Source organism: Cervus elaphus, chromosome 14, assembly GCF_910594005.1.
Source record: "Cervus elaphus chromosome 14, mCerEla1.1, whole genome shotgun sequence".
In the NCBI taxonomy this organism is placed as follows: domain Eukaryota; kingdom Metazoa; phylum Chordata; class Mammalia; order Artiodactyla; family Cervidae; genus Cervus; species Cervus elaphus.
The window spans coordinates 60,137,631-60,152,472 of record NC_057828.1 but is presented as its reverse complement, the minus strand read 5'-3'; the positions used below and the strand labels follow the sequence as shown (position 1 = coordinate 60,152,472).

Sequence of the window (14,842 nt, the reverse complement as noted above, 5' to 3'; positions counted from 1 at the left end):
GGGAGTGGAGCCATGGGATGGGATGCCAACACCTCCCTTTGCTCCCTAGTCTAGGGTATGCCCTTTAGCAAGGACTGTGGGTTATAGTGAGAGGTGGAATAAGACACTAAATGCCTTGTTTTTCGTGGCTCTCTGAACTATATACCCCATGGGGAGCACCCATGGTGCTCCCAAACGGAAATAACTCCAGGTCAAGTAGCCCAGTGGAAGCTGCACAGTCATCTTCCCACCTGTCACTGCGGAATTCCAAGAATAGGCTTCTGAGGATGGTGGCCCTCTTTGGAGGAGATGGACAGCAACTCTAGTTCTAGGATGTGCATCTATAGGCGCTATAACAGACAGGATTTGAGTGCCTGCCCACCTCTCACACTGTCACCCACAGACCTTGCTAAAGAGGTGAGTCCAGGGAGCCATGGCTGAGATTACATAACCCCCACCCTTTGTGCTGGACTAAGGTGGATCCTGACCCAGGTCCTTTCTCTGGGGAATTCAGAACTATGATACTGGGCGGTGGAGGGGAAACTTACGGGGTGATTATGGAGACTTAGGAAATTCAGAGTAACTAAAGCACCTACTATGTAACAGGAACTGAGACTGGTACAATGAACGAGAGATGGGTCTTTGTCCTGCTGGCGCTCGCTAAGACAAACAGAAAGGTAACATTCAGCCAGGGCCAGCTTCAGAGTAAGACAAAGCCAAATGCAGGCCGAAGTCCCTGGCATACAGAAAGTCTAGAATAAACAGAGGAAAGAACTTGAACTAGAGAAGCAGGAAGATGAAGCAGGTAGAGATGAAAATGTAGAGATGTGTTACAACAAGAATCAGAGCATCTTGGAGTGTTACTGTCCTTTTACTATGCCCATGGGTCTACACTGGATCCAGCATCTTGTTCTTAATAGCTCTGTGGTATCCTTCACTAGCATCCTCTTAACAAACAATCCTGACATTCAAGCCACCTCTTCCTTTCAACTGAACATGCTTACATGCAGTTGCACACACACTGAGAAGAGCCTAACCTTTGTGAAAAGTGGGGTCAGTAACTCATTCACCCAACGAAGCTTGACTCATGACCCACAATGCGGCAAGCTCTGTACTCCTACTGGGAACCAAAGATGCCTAAGACCCAGTCCTTCCCATAAGGACCTCAGAATCTCAGAGGTCCTCTTGCTAACTAACACTCAATTCAAATGACAATCCCTATAAAGTAGGCATGCTTGAAATACCAGCTACCTTGGGAGTCAGGAATGGCTTCACAAAAGGGTTACCTTTTTGAGTCAAACAAAGAAGGGATAGGAAGAGCCACGCAGGTAGACAGACAATCACTGCAAGCAAAAAAGAGCAAGCCCTGGGGAAGGGAGACACAGAGAATGGTATAAATGCTAATGAAGGGTTGTGGCAGGGGAAGGGGGAAGCAAGGGTTGAGAAGAGTGTAAAAGGATTGCTTGAAGCTAAAACTAAGAAGACAACAGGCATAGTAGGTCTTCAATTGCCTTCCCATCTTGTGAAGCAGAAGAATTATTCCTTTTCAAGGTCCAGTTGCTCATGCTTTCTATATATTTTCTTGCTAGATCTTCCCAGAAATCCTTCACAGTAGAAATTATTCTAATTGTTCAACAATTTCAGAAGGAACTAACTGAGGCTCAGAGAAGTTTGGTAAGTTGTTCAAAGCCTTGCCATGAGCTGAGCTCAGGCTCTTGGGTTCTTTCCCATGCATGACACCACCTCCCTGGATGGGAGATGGTGGTTTTGAGCCATACCCCATGTATAGTCAGGAAACACGGAAGGATTTTAAGCAGTGGAATGATATGATTTGTACTCATGCAAGCAGCATAGATGATGAATCAGGGAGCAGAGCGGAGAATGTGGATGGGAAGACTAATTACGCAAGAAGATCAGGTAAGAGTTGATGACGTTCTGAATGGCCATGAGCATGGAGAGGAGGCAATGAGTGAGCTGAAGATATTACATGCAAGGGAGTGATTCTAGTGATGGATCTAGAGATCTAAGATGGGCAACAAGGCCCTGGAGGAATGATTTCGAAAGAGAAAAGTTGGTCAGGTCAAAGGTTAGAAAGGGCCATTAATGGGACCATGGAGTTATTCATCCAGGCCTACCTTTCATGAGTGGATAAGACCAATTCTTCTTCAACTTTAACACAGCCCACTAGAGGGCTGAAGAGAGAGGGGGCTTCTACATAGTTCTGTCTTCTTAGTAAAATCCACTCTGTGCTACTACAGTCCTTCTTTCATCAATTTAAGCTAAGATACCAGCCTCCAAAATGTACCCTAAGTCTGCCTGAACATCCATCTTCCTCCTCTCTCAGACTCTCACTCCAGACCTTGGACATCCCCTAACCTGACCCCTCCTCTCTACTTATGCTCCATCATGCCCTCAGAATCTCATGATCAGTCCTCAGCAAGAACATCTATAACCTCTATCTCTTCTCAAGAGTCCACCTCACCTTTTTGTTCCAAGCAGAACTTAGCAGCTTCTGAGGACGTGTCTTCCCCTGCAGTCTTCTCTAGGACCAATGGTCCTCCTTCCTCTCTAACCTTCTCTGGCCCCTCTGAAGTCAGACCCGTCAGGACTATCATTCACTACCCCTCCATGGCACGGTCTATTTTTCTCATTACTCCCTCTCCCTCACTAAGGATTTTCAGAATTTAGCTTGCTTACCACCATCTTTCTTACCACAAACAGATCTGAATCATTCCTAATGACTTCAGCATCCACGTAGGTGATCCTTTAATACCCTGGTCTCCACCTCCTCATCTTGTCCTCCAGTGAACCCCATCTTAGCCTCCCACACCTATGGTCATGCCCCAGAACCCGACCCTCTGTAACTGCAATATTAAACATCACACACTTGTACCTCCTCTAGTCTCTTCCCTGTAACAAGTCATCAAACCTACTTAGACTTCCAATCTTTTGACCTGGTCAACTTTTCACTTTCTATCATCCCCTAATGGTTTCAAATCCCTTGATCCATCACTGTAATCACTCTTTTCTTTTTTTTTTTTTTAATTTTTTTATTAGTTGGAGGCTAATTACTTCACAACATTTCAGTGGGTTTTGTCATACATTGATATGAATCAGCCATAGATTTACACTTATTCCCCATCCCGATCCCCCCTCCCACCTCCCTCTCCACCCGATTCCTCTGGGTCTTCCCAGTGCACCAGGCCCGAGCACTTGTCTCATGCATCCCACCTGGGCTGGTGATCTGTTTCACCATAGATAGTATACATGCTGTTCTTTTGAAACATCCCACCCTCACCTTCTCCCACAGAGTTCAAAAGTCTGTTCTGTATCTCTGTGTCTCTTTTTCTGTTTCGCATATATTCTGTCACCATCTTTCTAAATTCCACATATATGCGTTAGTATGCTATAATGTTCTTTATCTTTCTGGCTTACTTCACTCTGTATAAGGGGCTCCAGTTTCATCCATCTCATTAGGACTGGTTCAAATGAATTCTTTTTGACGGCTGAGTAATATTCCATGGTGTATATGTACCACAGCTTCCTTATCCATTCATCTGCTGATGGGCATCTAGGTTGCTTCCATGTCCTGGCTATTATAAACAGTGCTGCGATGAACATTGGGGTGCACGTGTCTCTTTCAGATCTGGTTTCCTCAGTGTGTATGCCCAGAAGTGGTATTGCTGGGTCATATGGCAGTTCTATTTCCAGGTTTTTAAGGAATCTCCACACTGTTTTCCATAGTGGCTGTACTAGTTTGCATTCCCACCAACAGTGTAAGAGGGTTCCCTTTTCTCCACACCCTCTCCAGCATTTATTGCTTGTAGACTTTTGGATAGCAGCCATTCTGACTGGTGTGTAATGGTACCTCATTGTGGTTTTGATTTGCATTTCTCTAATAATGAGTGATGTTGAGCACCTTTTCACGTGTTTGTTAGCCATCTGTATGTCTTCTTTGGAGAAATGTCTGTTTAGTTCTCTGGCCCATTTTTTGATTGGGTCATTTATTTTTCTGGAATTGAGCTGCAGGAGTTGCTTGTATATTTTTGAGATTAATCCTTTGTCTGTTTCTTCATTTGCTATTATTTTCTCCCAATCTGAGGGCTGTCTTTTCACCTTGCTTATAGTTTCCTTTGTTGTGCAAAAGCTTTTAAGTTTCATTAGATCCCATTTGTTTAGTTTTGCTTTTATTTCCAATACTCTGGGAGGTGGGTCATAGAGGATCTTGCTGTGATTTATGTCGGAGAGTGTTTTGCCTATGTTCTCCTCTAGGAGTTTTATAGTTTCTGGTCTTACATTTAGATCTTTAATCCATTTTGAGTTTATTTTTGTGTATGGTGTTAGAAAGTGTTCTAGTTTCATTCTTTTACAAGTGGTTGACCAGTTTTCCCAGCACCACTTGTTAAAGAGGTTGTCTTTTTTCCATTGTATATCCTTGCCTCCTTTGTCAAAGATAAGGTGTCCATAGGTTCGTGGATTTATCTCTGGGCTTTCTATTCTGTTCCATTGATCTATATTTCTGTCTTTGTGCCAGTACCACACTGTCTTGATGACTGTGGCTTTGTAGTAGAGCCTGAAGTCAGACAGGCTGATTCCTCCAGTTCCATTCTTCTTTCTCAAGATTACTTTGGCTATTCGAGGTTTTTTGTATTTCCATACAAATTGTGAAATTCTTTGGTCTAGTTCTGTGAAAAATACTGTTGGTAGCTTGATAGGGATTGCATTGAATCTATAGATTGCTTTGGGTAGAATAGCCATTTTGACAATATTGATTCTTCCAATCCATGAACACGGTATGTTTCTCCATCTGTTTGTGTCCTCTTTGATTTCTTTCATCAGTGTTTTATAGTTTTCTATGTATAGGTCTTTTGTTTCTTTAGGTAGATATACTCCTAAGTATTTTATTCTTTTTGTTGCAATGGTGAATGGTATTGTTTCCTTAATTTCTCTTTCTGTTTTTTCATTGTTAGTATATAGGAATGCAAGGGATTTCTGTGTGTTAATTTTATATCCTGCAACTTTACTATATTCATTGATTAGTTCTAGTAATTTTCTGGTAGAGTCTTTAGGGTTTTCTATGTAGAGGATCATGTCATCTGCAAACAGAGTTTCACTTCTTCTTTTCCTATCTGGATTCCTTTTACTTCTTTTTCTGCTCTGATTGCTGTGGCCAAAACTTCCAACACTATGTTGAACAGTAGTGGTGAGAGTGGGCACCCTTGTCTTGTTCCTGATTTCAGGGGAAATGCTTTCAATTTTTCACCATTGAGGGTGATGCTTGCTGTGGGTTTGTCATATATAGCTTTTATTATGTTGAGGTATGTTCCTTCTATTCCTGCTTTTTGGAGAGTTTTAATCATAAATGGGTATTGAATTTTGTCAAAGGCTTTCTCTGCATCTATTGAGAGAATCATATGGTTTTTATCTTTCAATTTGTTAATGTGGTGTATTACATTGATTGATTTGTGGATATTGAAGAATCCTTGCATTCCTGGGATAAAGCCCACTTGGTCGTGGTGTATGATTTTTTTAATATGTTGTTGGATTCTGTTTGCTAGAATTTTGTTAAGGATTTTTGCATCTATGTTCATCAGTGATATTGGCCTGTAGTTTTCTTTTTTTGTGGCATCTTTGTCTGATTTTGGAATTAGGGTGATGGTGGCCTCATAGAATGAGTTTGGAAGTTTACCTTCTTCTGCAATTTTCTGGAAGAGTTTGAGTAAGGTAGGTGTTAGCTCTTCTCTAAATTTTTGGTAGAATTCAGCTGTGAAGCCATCTGGTCCTGGGCTTTTGTTTGCTGGAAGATTTTTGATTACAGTTTCGATTTCCTTACCTGTGATGGGTCTGTTAAGATCTTCTATTTCTTCCTGGTTCAGTTTTGGAAAGTTATACTTTTCTAAGAATCTGTCCATTTCATCCAAGTTGTCCATTTTATTGGCATAGAGCTGCTGGTAGTAGTCTCTTATGATCCTTTGTATTTCAGTGTTGTCTGTTGTGATCTCTCCATTTTCATTTCTAATTTTGTTAATTTGGTTCTTCTCTCTTTGTTTCTTAATGAGTCTTGCTAATGGTTTGTCAATTTTGTTTATTTTTTCAAAAAACCAGCTTTTAGCTTTGTTGATTTTTCCTATGGTCTCTTTAGTTTCTATTGCATTTATTTCTGCCTTAATTTTTAAGATTTCTTTCCTTCTGCTAACCCTGGGGTTCTTCATTTCTTCCTTCTCTAATTGCTTTAGGTGTAGAGTTAGGTTATTTATTTGGCTTTTTTCTTGTTTCTTGATGTAAGCCTGTAATGCTATGAACCTTCCCCTTAGCACTGCTTTTACAGTGTCCCATAGGTTTTGGGTTGTTGTGTTTTCGTTTTCATTCATTTCTATACATATTTTGATTTCTTTTTTGATTTCTTCTATGATTTGTTGGTTATTCAGAAGCGTGTTATTTAGCCTCCAGGTGTTTGAATTTTTAACAATTTTTTTCCTGTAATTGAGATCTAATCTTACTGCACTGTGGTCAGAAAAGATGACTGGAATGATTTTAATTTTTTTGAATTTTCCAAGACTAGATTTATGGCCCAGGATGTGATCTATTCTGGAGAAGGTTCCGTGTGCACTTGAGAAAAAGGTGAAGTTGATTGTTTTGGGGTGAAATGTCCTATAGATATCAATTAGGTCTAGCTGGTCCATTGTGTCATTTAAAGTTTGTGTTTCCTTGTTAATTTTCTGTTTAGCTGATCTATCCATAGTTGTGAGTGGGGTATTAAAGTCTCCCAGTATTATTGTGTTACTATTAATTTCCTCTTTCATACTCGTTAGTGTTTGCCGTACATATTGCGGTGCTCCTATGTTGGGTGCATATATATTTATAATTGTTATATCTTCTTCTTGGATTGATCCTTTGATCATTATGTAGTGTCCTTCTTTGTCTCTTTTCACAGCTTTTATTTGAAAGTCTATTTTATCTGATATGAGTATTGCGACTCCTGCTTTCTTTTGGTCTCCATTTGCATGAAATATTTTTTTCCAGCCCTTCACTTTTAGTCTGTATGTGTCTCTTGTTTTGAGGTGGGTCTCTTGTAGACAGCATATATGGGGGTCTTGTTTTTGTATCCATTCAGCCAATCTTTGTCTTTTGGTTGGGGCATTCAACCCGTTTACATTTAAGGTAATTATTGATAGGTGTGGTCCCGTTGCCATTTACTTTGTTGTTTTGGGTTCACGTTTATACAACCTTTCTGCATTTCCTGTCTAGAGAAGATCCTTTAGCATTTGTTGAAGAGCTGGTTTGGTGGTGCTGAATTCTCTCAGCTTTTGCTTATCTGTAAAGCTTTTGAGTTCTCCTTCATATCTGAATGAGATCCTTGCTGGATACAGTAATCTAGGTTGTAGGTTATTCTCTTTCATTACTTTCAGGACGTCCTGCCATTCCCTTCTGGCCTGGAGGGTTTCTACTGATAGATCAGCTGTTATCCTTATGGGAATCCCTTTGTGTGTTATTTGTTGTTTTTCCCTTGCTGCTTTTAATATTTGTTCTTTGTGTTTGATCTTTGTTAGTTTGATTAATATGTGTCTTGGGGTGTTTCGCCTTGGGTTTATCCTGTTTGGGAGTCTCTGGGTTTCTTGGACTTGGGTGGCTATTTCCTTCCCCATTTTAGGGAAGTTTTCAGCTATTATCTCCTCGAGTATTTTCTCATAGCCTTTCTTTTTGTCTTCTTCTTCTGGGACTCCTATGATTTGAATGTTGGGGCGTTTCACATTGTCCCAGAGGTCCCTGAGGTTGTCCTCATTTCTTTTGATCCTTTTTTCTTTTTTCCTCTCTGCTTCATTTATTTCCACCATTTTATCTTCTACCTCACTTATCCTATCTTCTGCCTCCGTTATTCTACTCTTGGTTCCCTCCAAAGTGTTTTTGATCTCATTCATTGCATTGTTCATTTTTAATTGACTCTTTTTTATTTCTTCTAGGTCTTTATTAAACAATTCTTGTATCTTTTCAATCTTTGTCTCCAGGCTATTTATCTGTAACTCCATTTTGTTTTCAAGATTTTGGATCATTTTTATTATCATTATTCTAAATTCTTTTTCAGGTAGATTCCCTATCTCCTCCTCTTTTGTTTGACTTGGTGGGCATTTTTCATGTTCCTTTACCTGTTGGGTATTTCTTTGCCTTTTCATCTTGTTTAGATTGCTGTGTCTGGAGTGGACTTTCTGTATTCTGGAGGTCTGTGGTTCCTTTTTATTGTGGAGGATTTACCCAGTGGGTGGGGTTAGACGATTGGCTTGTCAAGGTTTCCTGGTCAGGGAAGCTTGAGTCAGTGTTCTGGTGCGTGGAACTTGATTTCTTCTCTTTGGAGAGCAATGGAGTGCCCAGTAATGGGTTTTGAGATGGGTCTATGTGTTAGGTGTGACCTTGGGCAGCCTGTATGTTGACATTCGGGGCTATGTTCCTGTGTTGCTGGAGAATTTGCGTGGTATGTCTTGCTCTAAAACTTATTGGCTCTTGGGTGGTGGTTGGTTTCAGTGTAGCTATGGAGGCTTTTGGATGGTCACTTATTACTTAAAGTTCCATGTAGTCAGGAGTTTTCTGGTGTTCTCAGGTTTTGGGCTTAAGTTTCCTGCCTCTGGATTTCAGTTTTATTCTTCCTGTAGTCTCAGGACTTCTCCAACTATACAGCACTGATAATTAAACTCCTAGGTTAATGGCGAAAAGATTCTCCCCCGTTAGGGACACCCAGAGAGGTTCACAGAGTTACATGAACAGGAGAAAAGGGAGGAGGGAGATAGAGATGAGCAGGAGGAGAAAAAGGGGGACTCAAGAGGAGAGAGACAGATCTACGCAGCTGTCTGTTCCCAGAGTGTTCTCCGTATCTCAGACACCTACAAGGATTCACAGAATTGGATTGGGAAGAGAAGGGGAAAGGAGGAAATAGAGGTGTTCTGAGGTAGAAAACAGAGATTCAAGATTGGGAGAGAATAATCTTCGGTTTAAAGATAGGGCTTCTCTTTTTTTTTTTTTTTGGTAAGGTTATAGTGTAGTGAAAATGAAAATGGAGAGTAGTAGAGGAGTACTAGAGGACTTTAAAAGAAATAAGAGAAAAAGAAAAATAGAAAATAAAAGAGAAAACACAAAGAAAAAGAAAGAAGAAAAAAGAAAAAAAAGAAAAAGAAAAAAAAGAAAAAAAAAAACAAAAAAAAAAGAAAGAAAGAAAAAAAAAAAATTTTTTTTCCCCTAATTAAAAAAATCGTAAAAATCTCTGAAAATGAAAGTTAAGGAGTAATGGGGGAGTAATAGGGAATTTTAAAGGAAAATAAAAGAGAAAAAATAAAAAAGAAAAAATATAAAAAGAAAAAAAATTTTTTTTTTTTTCCTTACTTAGAAAAAAAAAAGTAAAAATATATCTAGGAATTTCTCTGGAGCTGTTGCGGTCAGCGTGGGTTCGGCTCAGTTTCAGATAGCTCCTCATTCCAGCTTACACTTCTCGATATCTTCCGGTGAAGTCGGTGTTTTCTACAGGGATTTTAATCTGTTGCAGCAGTCCCTTCTGAAGCGGTTCCCTTTGTTTATTTGGCTTCTGTTTGCCAGTCTCTTCAGAGCCTCATTTCCGCCCTGACACAGGCGGGCGGAGGTGGACTCTTATTCAGGTAGCTAGTTCCGTTGCGCTGCTGGGAGGGGCTGGCCCTGCGGGGGCGGGGCTGACGCTGCGGGAGGGGCTGGCCCTGCGGGGGCGGGCTGGCGCTGCCGGGAGGGGCTGACGCTTCTTTCTCCGTCTGCGCTGCTCAGGCTCCCGGCTGTTCTATATGGAGCGCGCCCCGCGCTGCGCTAGGTTCCAGCCCTCGGGTGTTACACAAAAGCGCGGAAGGAAAAGCTGCGCCTGCTCTCTGTGCCTTCCCCGTCAGAGCGGTCCAGGCAGCGAGGGGCTTGATGGGCGCACTATCCCCAGGTGTGGCGCACTCACTCCCTTCCGCGGACCCAGTCTCAGTTTCCGCTGGCGCCAGTTGGGTGCGCGCACCTTCCGCCCTCTACGTCCCCAGCCCCAGTCCCCGCCCGCGCAGGTCGGGTGCCTGCGGCCCTGTGTCTCGCCGCGACCTTCCCCTCCCCCCTGCCTCCTGCCTCCGGCGGGGCTGGGCGGGTCCGCAGCCTGCGACCTCTTCTTGGGACTTTCTCCGTCCCTTTGTTCTGCGAACGGCCGGCAGTGTGTTCGGGCCGGTTAATTTTCTCTCTCTCTTTTGGTCTCCCACAGTTCAAGTTGGCACCTCACAGAAGCTCCCTCCGATTGTCCTCAGGGCACTCAGGCCCGGACCCTAGCCCAAGCAAGGCCGCCTAAGACTCCCTTCCCGGGACAGGTCTCCGCCCTTAGCTCTTTTGTCTCACTTTTTATCTTTTATATTCCTACCTCCTTTCGAAGACAATGGTCTGCTTTTCTGGGCGCCTGATGACCTCAGCTAGCGATCAGAAGTTGTTTTGTGAAGTTTGCTCTGCATTCAGTTATTCTTTTGATGAATTTGTAGGAGAGAACGTGGTCTCCCCGTCCTACTCCTCCGCCATCTTGGCTCCTCCCTCACTCTTTTCTATATACTCTCAACTCTCTTGCCTATTTTTTTCTTTCATCTTGTACACATAAACACACAAACACATATCTTGGTTTAATTCAACTCTCCATCTATCCCATGCTTGTCTGAACATGAAGGGCTGAATATAGCTGATAAAACTCACAACTCTGCTGACTGGCCTCATGTAATAATTATGACCATGGGCCTCAAATGGGCCGTCTGTGCCCCTCAACAATTGACTGCATTTATCTAGTCAATTGATAACCTTAACTCTCTGAAAAACCACTTCATACAATTCTTTTCTCAGCAATTCCTTCTTCCATTTAGCCACGGACTTTGCTTGTCTCATCAAGGAAATGGAATAAGTCAGAAGAGAATATCTGTATCCTCCCACCATCACATCTGTCATCTCACTGCATGTGTGCTGTGTGCTCTGTACTGCCTTGTGCTACAAAGGATGAAGTGTCTGTACTCCTGTGTGAGACCTGCCACACCACTCATGCCTGGAATAACCACCTCTCTCACCTCCTCAATTGCTTCTACAATCATCTCCTGTCTCTCTTGCACCATGACTTCCCCCCTCTCTACTGAGTCATTTTTATTAACTACCAATATCTTGGAATAGCTCCCATTTTAAAAACAAAAACACAAGCTCCTTTGATCCCACATCACTCTCCGGCTATCACCTATTTTTCTATTTGCCTTTATAGCAAAACCTTCCAAGGATTGTCTCCATGATTCTAATGCCCACTCCACTCTCTCTATTGAACCTTCTCTACTCAGCCTTTTATACCTTTCATGCCACTGAAACTACTCTTATCTAGGTTACTAGTTACCTCCACATTGCCAAGTTGAAGGTCACATTCACAATCTGACTGCTCCAGTTGCCTGCTCCTTCTTTTGTAAAGCCCTTTCTTCATATGGCTTTGTAATCCAAGTTTGGTTCTCTTCTTACCTTTATGCTCTGTCTTAGCTTCCTTTGTTGAATCCTCCTTGTTTGGCCCTTTGCTGAAAACTGATGTGCTTCATGATCCAAAGCCCTAGGTCCAGTTTATCAGCAGCATTCAGTCCTCAAGTGATATCACTTCATCCTTTACTATAGTTTTAAATACCAACTACACTTGTGGATATATTTGCATGCCAAACTTACATCTCCAATATCGACCTTTCTCTTGAAATCCTAGTGTGTATAGCCAATTGCCTGTTAGATATCTAATAGGAATGTCAAATCCAATATGTCTAAAACTGAACTCTTGATTTATTTCTTTCAGGTCGGCACCTCGCCCTAGTGTTATCTCAGTTAATGAAACCACTGTTTATCATGTTACTCAGGCCAAAAATCGTGTGATATAATCTTGACTCCTTTCTTCCAGTTTCTTAGTTTCTTAACCCTGGATAGGCTCTACCATCAAGTATAACCTGAACCTGGGAACTTCACACCAGCACTATTGCACCAACTTCATCCAAGTCACTGTTGGTCATCTTGGCCAGTGCAGTAATGGGTACACTGGGCTCCAGGACCCCCTTCTCTCATCAGCAATGCCCTCATGATCTGGCACCTGCAACCACTGGTGCCTCATCTGCCTCTTCACTCCTCTGATTCCACTCCAGCTACACTACTGGTGCTCCTGGATCATACCAAGCACTCTCCCACTTCAGGGCAGTTGCACGCCCTCCCTGCGCTGTCTTGAATGCAGTCACTCAAGATACCCTTGTGACTCACGCCCTCACTCACTCATATCTCCGATCTGGTCTTCCCTAAAGTACCATGTTTCCATCACCCCTCTATACTCTTCCCAGACTTTGTGTCTTTCTACCAATAATCCCACCTGACATTATCTATGTCTTTAATTATGTCTCCACCACTAGAATTTCAGCTTCATGAGGGGAGGGACCTTATATGTCATAACTCTCTTTTGGAATCTCAGTGTACCCAGAAGAGTGCCTGACACATAACAGGTGTTTGATAAGGTTGAGATTGGCATATGCACATTGCTGTATGTAAAACAGATAGCCAAAGAGGACCAACTGTACAGCCCAAGGAGCTCTACTCAATACTCTGTAATAATTTATATGGGAAAAGGATCTGAAAAAAGAATAGATATATGAATGTGTATAACTAAATCACTTCGCTGTACACCTAAAACTAACAGAACATTGTGAATCAGCTATACTCTAATATAAAATTTAAAAAATTTTAAAATACTTATTGAATAAATGAACAAAACTTCCTTGTGAGTCTTGGGTGGGATAAAAGCAGAATATAAGATTGATTCTCAACAGCCTCACTTTATATTTAGAAGTAGAATCTCCAGTGATCTCAAGTATCATCACTACTCTTCTCTTCCCTTATACAACATGAACTGCCCTAGAAGTCTTCTAGAGAACATGGGATGGATGTTATAGTTATTGAAATCATAGAAGTATTGAGGTTTTCAAACATACATGAAATCACAACACTCCTCTGCTTGTTTTCTACTGCACTTTGATCTATATTAAAAGTCTTAGCACAGCCATGTGATCCGGCTCCAGCCTACCTCTGAACGTCATCGTGTACCAGCATCTTTCTTGCTCACCTCTCTGCAGTCACAGCAGTCCTGGGTTTCACCATGGCACCACACTGGTTCCTGCCTCAGCGCCTTAGCACTTACCATTCCCCCCGCCTGAACACCCTTCCCTCAGATCTACACACAGCTGGCTTCTAGGGATTCAGACCTCAGTCTAAACCCCAAGTGCCCTCCCCCTTGACCAGTCTGGCTAATACCATCTGTGCCCCTCTTGCCTCAGGAAATCTATACCTATGACTCAGTTTTCCCCTTATATCATAACCTGGAATGACTTTGCTGATTTTTCCAAGTTTATTATCTTCATTCCCCCACTACAATGTGAGCTCTGGAAAGCAGTGGCCTCGGTTGCCTTTCACTGAGGTTCCCTCAGCTGGAGCTTGCCTTAGGGAAGAAGCCATGTGGCTGTTTGCTGCAGAAGGAAGCCCCTGCCCAGGCTTCAGGGCTGTGCCCACATCAGAAAGCTGCTTCCCACTACCCTCAGTCAGGCCTGGCTGGCGTGGAGCTGCCGAAGACCCAGGCCTCCGCCCGGTGTCTCTGCCGGGCTGCCCTCCCTCCCAGGAGCTCTCAGGCCCTTACCTTGATGGCCCCCGTGGCTATCTGGATGTGGTGCAGCCGCCGCAGGGTGCTCTCCCTGTCGATGAAGTAGGAGGCCGCCAGCTGGTGCAGGGTCTCCAGGGACACGGCGGAGCTGTTCCCACTGCCCCCGATCCCAGAGGCACTTCCTGCCGTCTCTGATTTCCGGCTCAGTTTCCGCTTGTCCACAAAAATGGTCAGGGACTCTTCTCCTACAGCAAGCAACATGGGTGTCCTGGTGAGGCCTTCAGCTTCCCGAGCCCCTGCCCATCAGAACGTGAAACCCTCCTCCAGCAGAGACTGAGCTAAGAGGGCGCCTGGGGCCCCTGCTGACAGCCTGTTCCCATCCCTACCACAACGCTCTCATCAGACTGCACCACAGGATAAGGGCACCACTGCCTGAGAGGCCAGCCTCCTCCTCCCCACTTCTGTAATCGCCCAAAGCTCATCCCCCGCCCAGCCAGCTTATCCATTTAACATCCTCTATTGATCTCTGTCTCAGGCAATCTACCTCCATGGGGAAGATAAAATTCTCTCTCTCAAGTTGTTTATAAAGAATCACCGTGGATATTTCTGCTCCCTAAGAAAGGGCAAAAGCCTTGAAGCTCAACCTCCCTTCTCCCCTTCAAACGCTCAACACCTACGACATGTCAGCAGCTGGCCTGAACCCTTGGAGTGTTCCTTTGTAGTCCATAAGACAGTGAGCTAAATGTCATAATAAATCCTCCTTTCCTCTTTCCAGGACAGAGAGAACTCTGCCTCTTTCCAGCTCTCAATTCTGCTCTGGGTCCTAGCCAGAGGTTGTACCACCCCACCTTTGCCTCCATCCAGTCCAGAATCATTGGACTCTGTTTGGCTGGTTACCGATCTCTACAGAGTGGAAGCAGAGAGATCAGGGACTTAACGAACATTTACTTCTTTGCCTATGTGTCTGGGCTTCCCTGGTGGCTCAGATGGTAAAGAGTCCGCCTGCAATGCAGGAGTGCGTGTGTGCTACGTCGCTTCAGTCATGTCCAACTCTGTGTGACCCTGTGGACAGTAGCCAGCTAGGCTCCTCTGTCCCTGGACAAGAATACTGGAGTGGGTTGCCATTTCCTCCTCCAGCGGATCTTCCTGACCCAGGGATTGAACCTGGGTCTCTTATGTCTCCTGCATTGGCAGGCTGGTTTTTTACCA

General features: G+C 43.4%; 1 protein-coding gene across 1 annotated transcript in view; it reads right to left on the bottom strand.

Annotated features, from left to right (window-relative positions):
- BRINP2 (BMP/retinoic acid inducible neural specific 2) overlaps positions 1 to 14,842 on the bottom strand; it is a 139,203-nt gene that overhangs the window by 15,730 nt on the left and 108,631 nt on the right. The window contains exon 4 of the mRNA XM_043924413.1: positions 13,670 to 13,878. Within this exon, the coding sequence (XP_043780348.1) occupies positions 13,670 to 13,878 (209 nt within the window). The remainder of the gene's footprint in view (positions 1 to 13,669; positions 13,879 to 14,842) is intronic.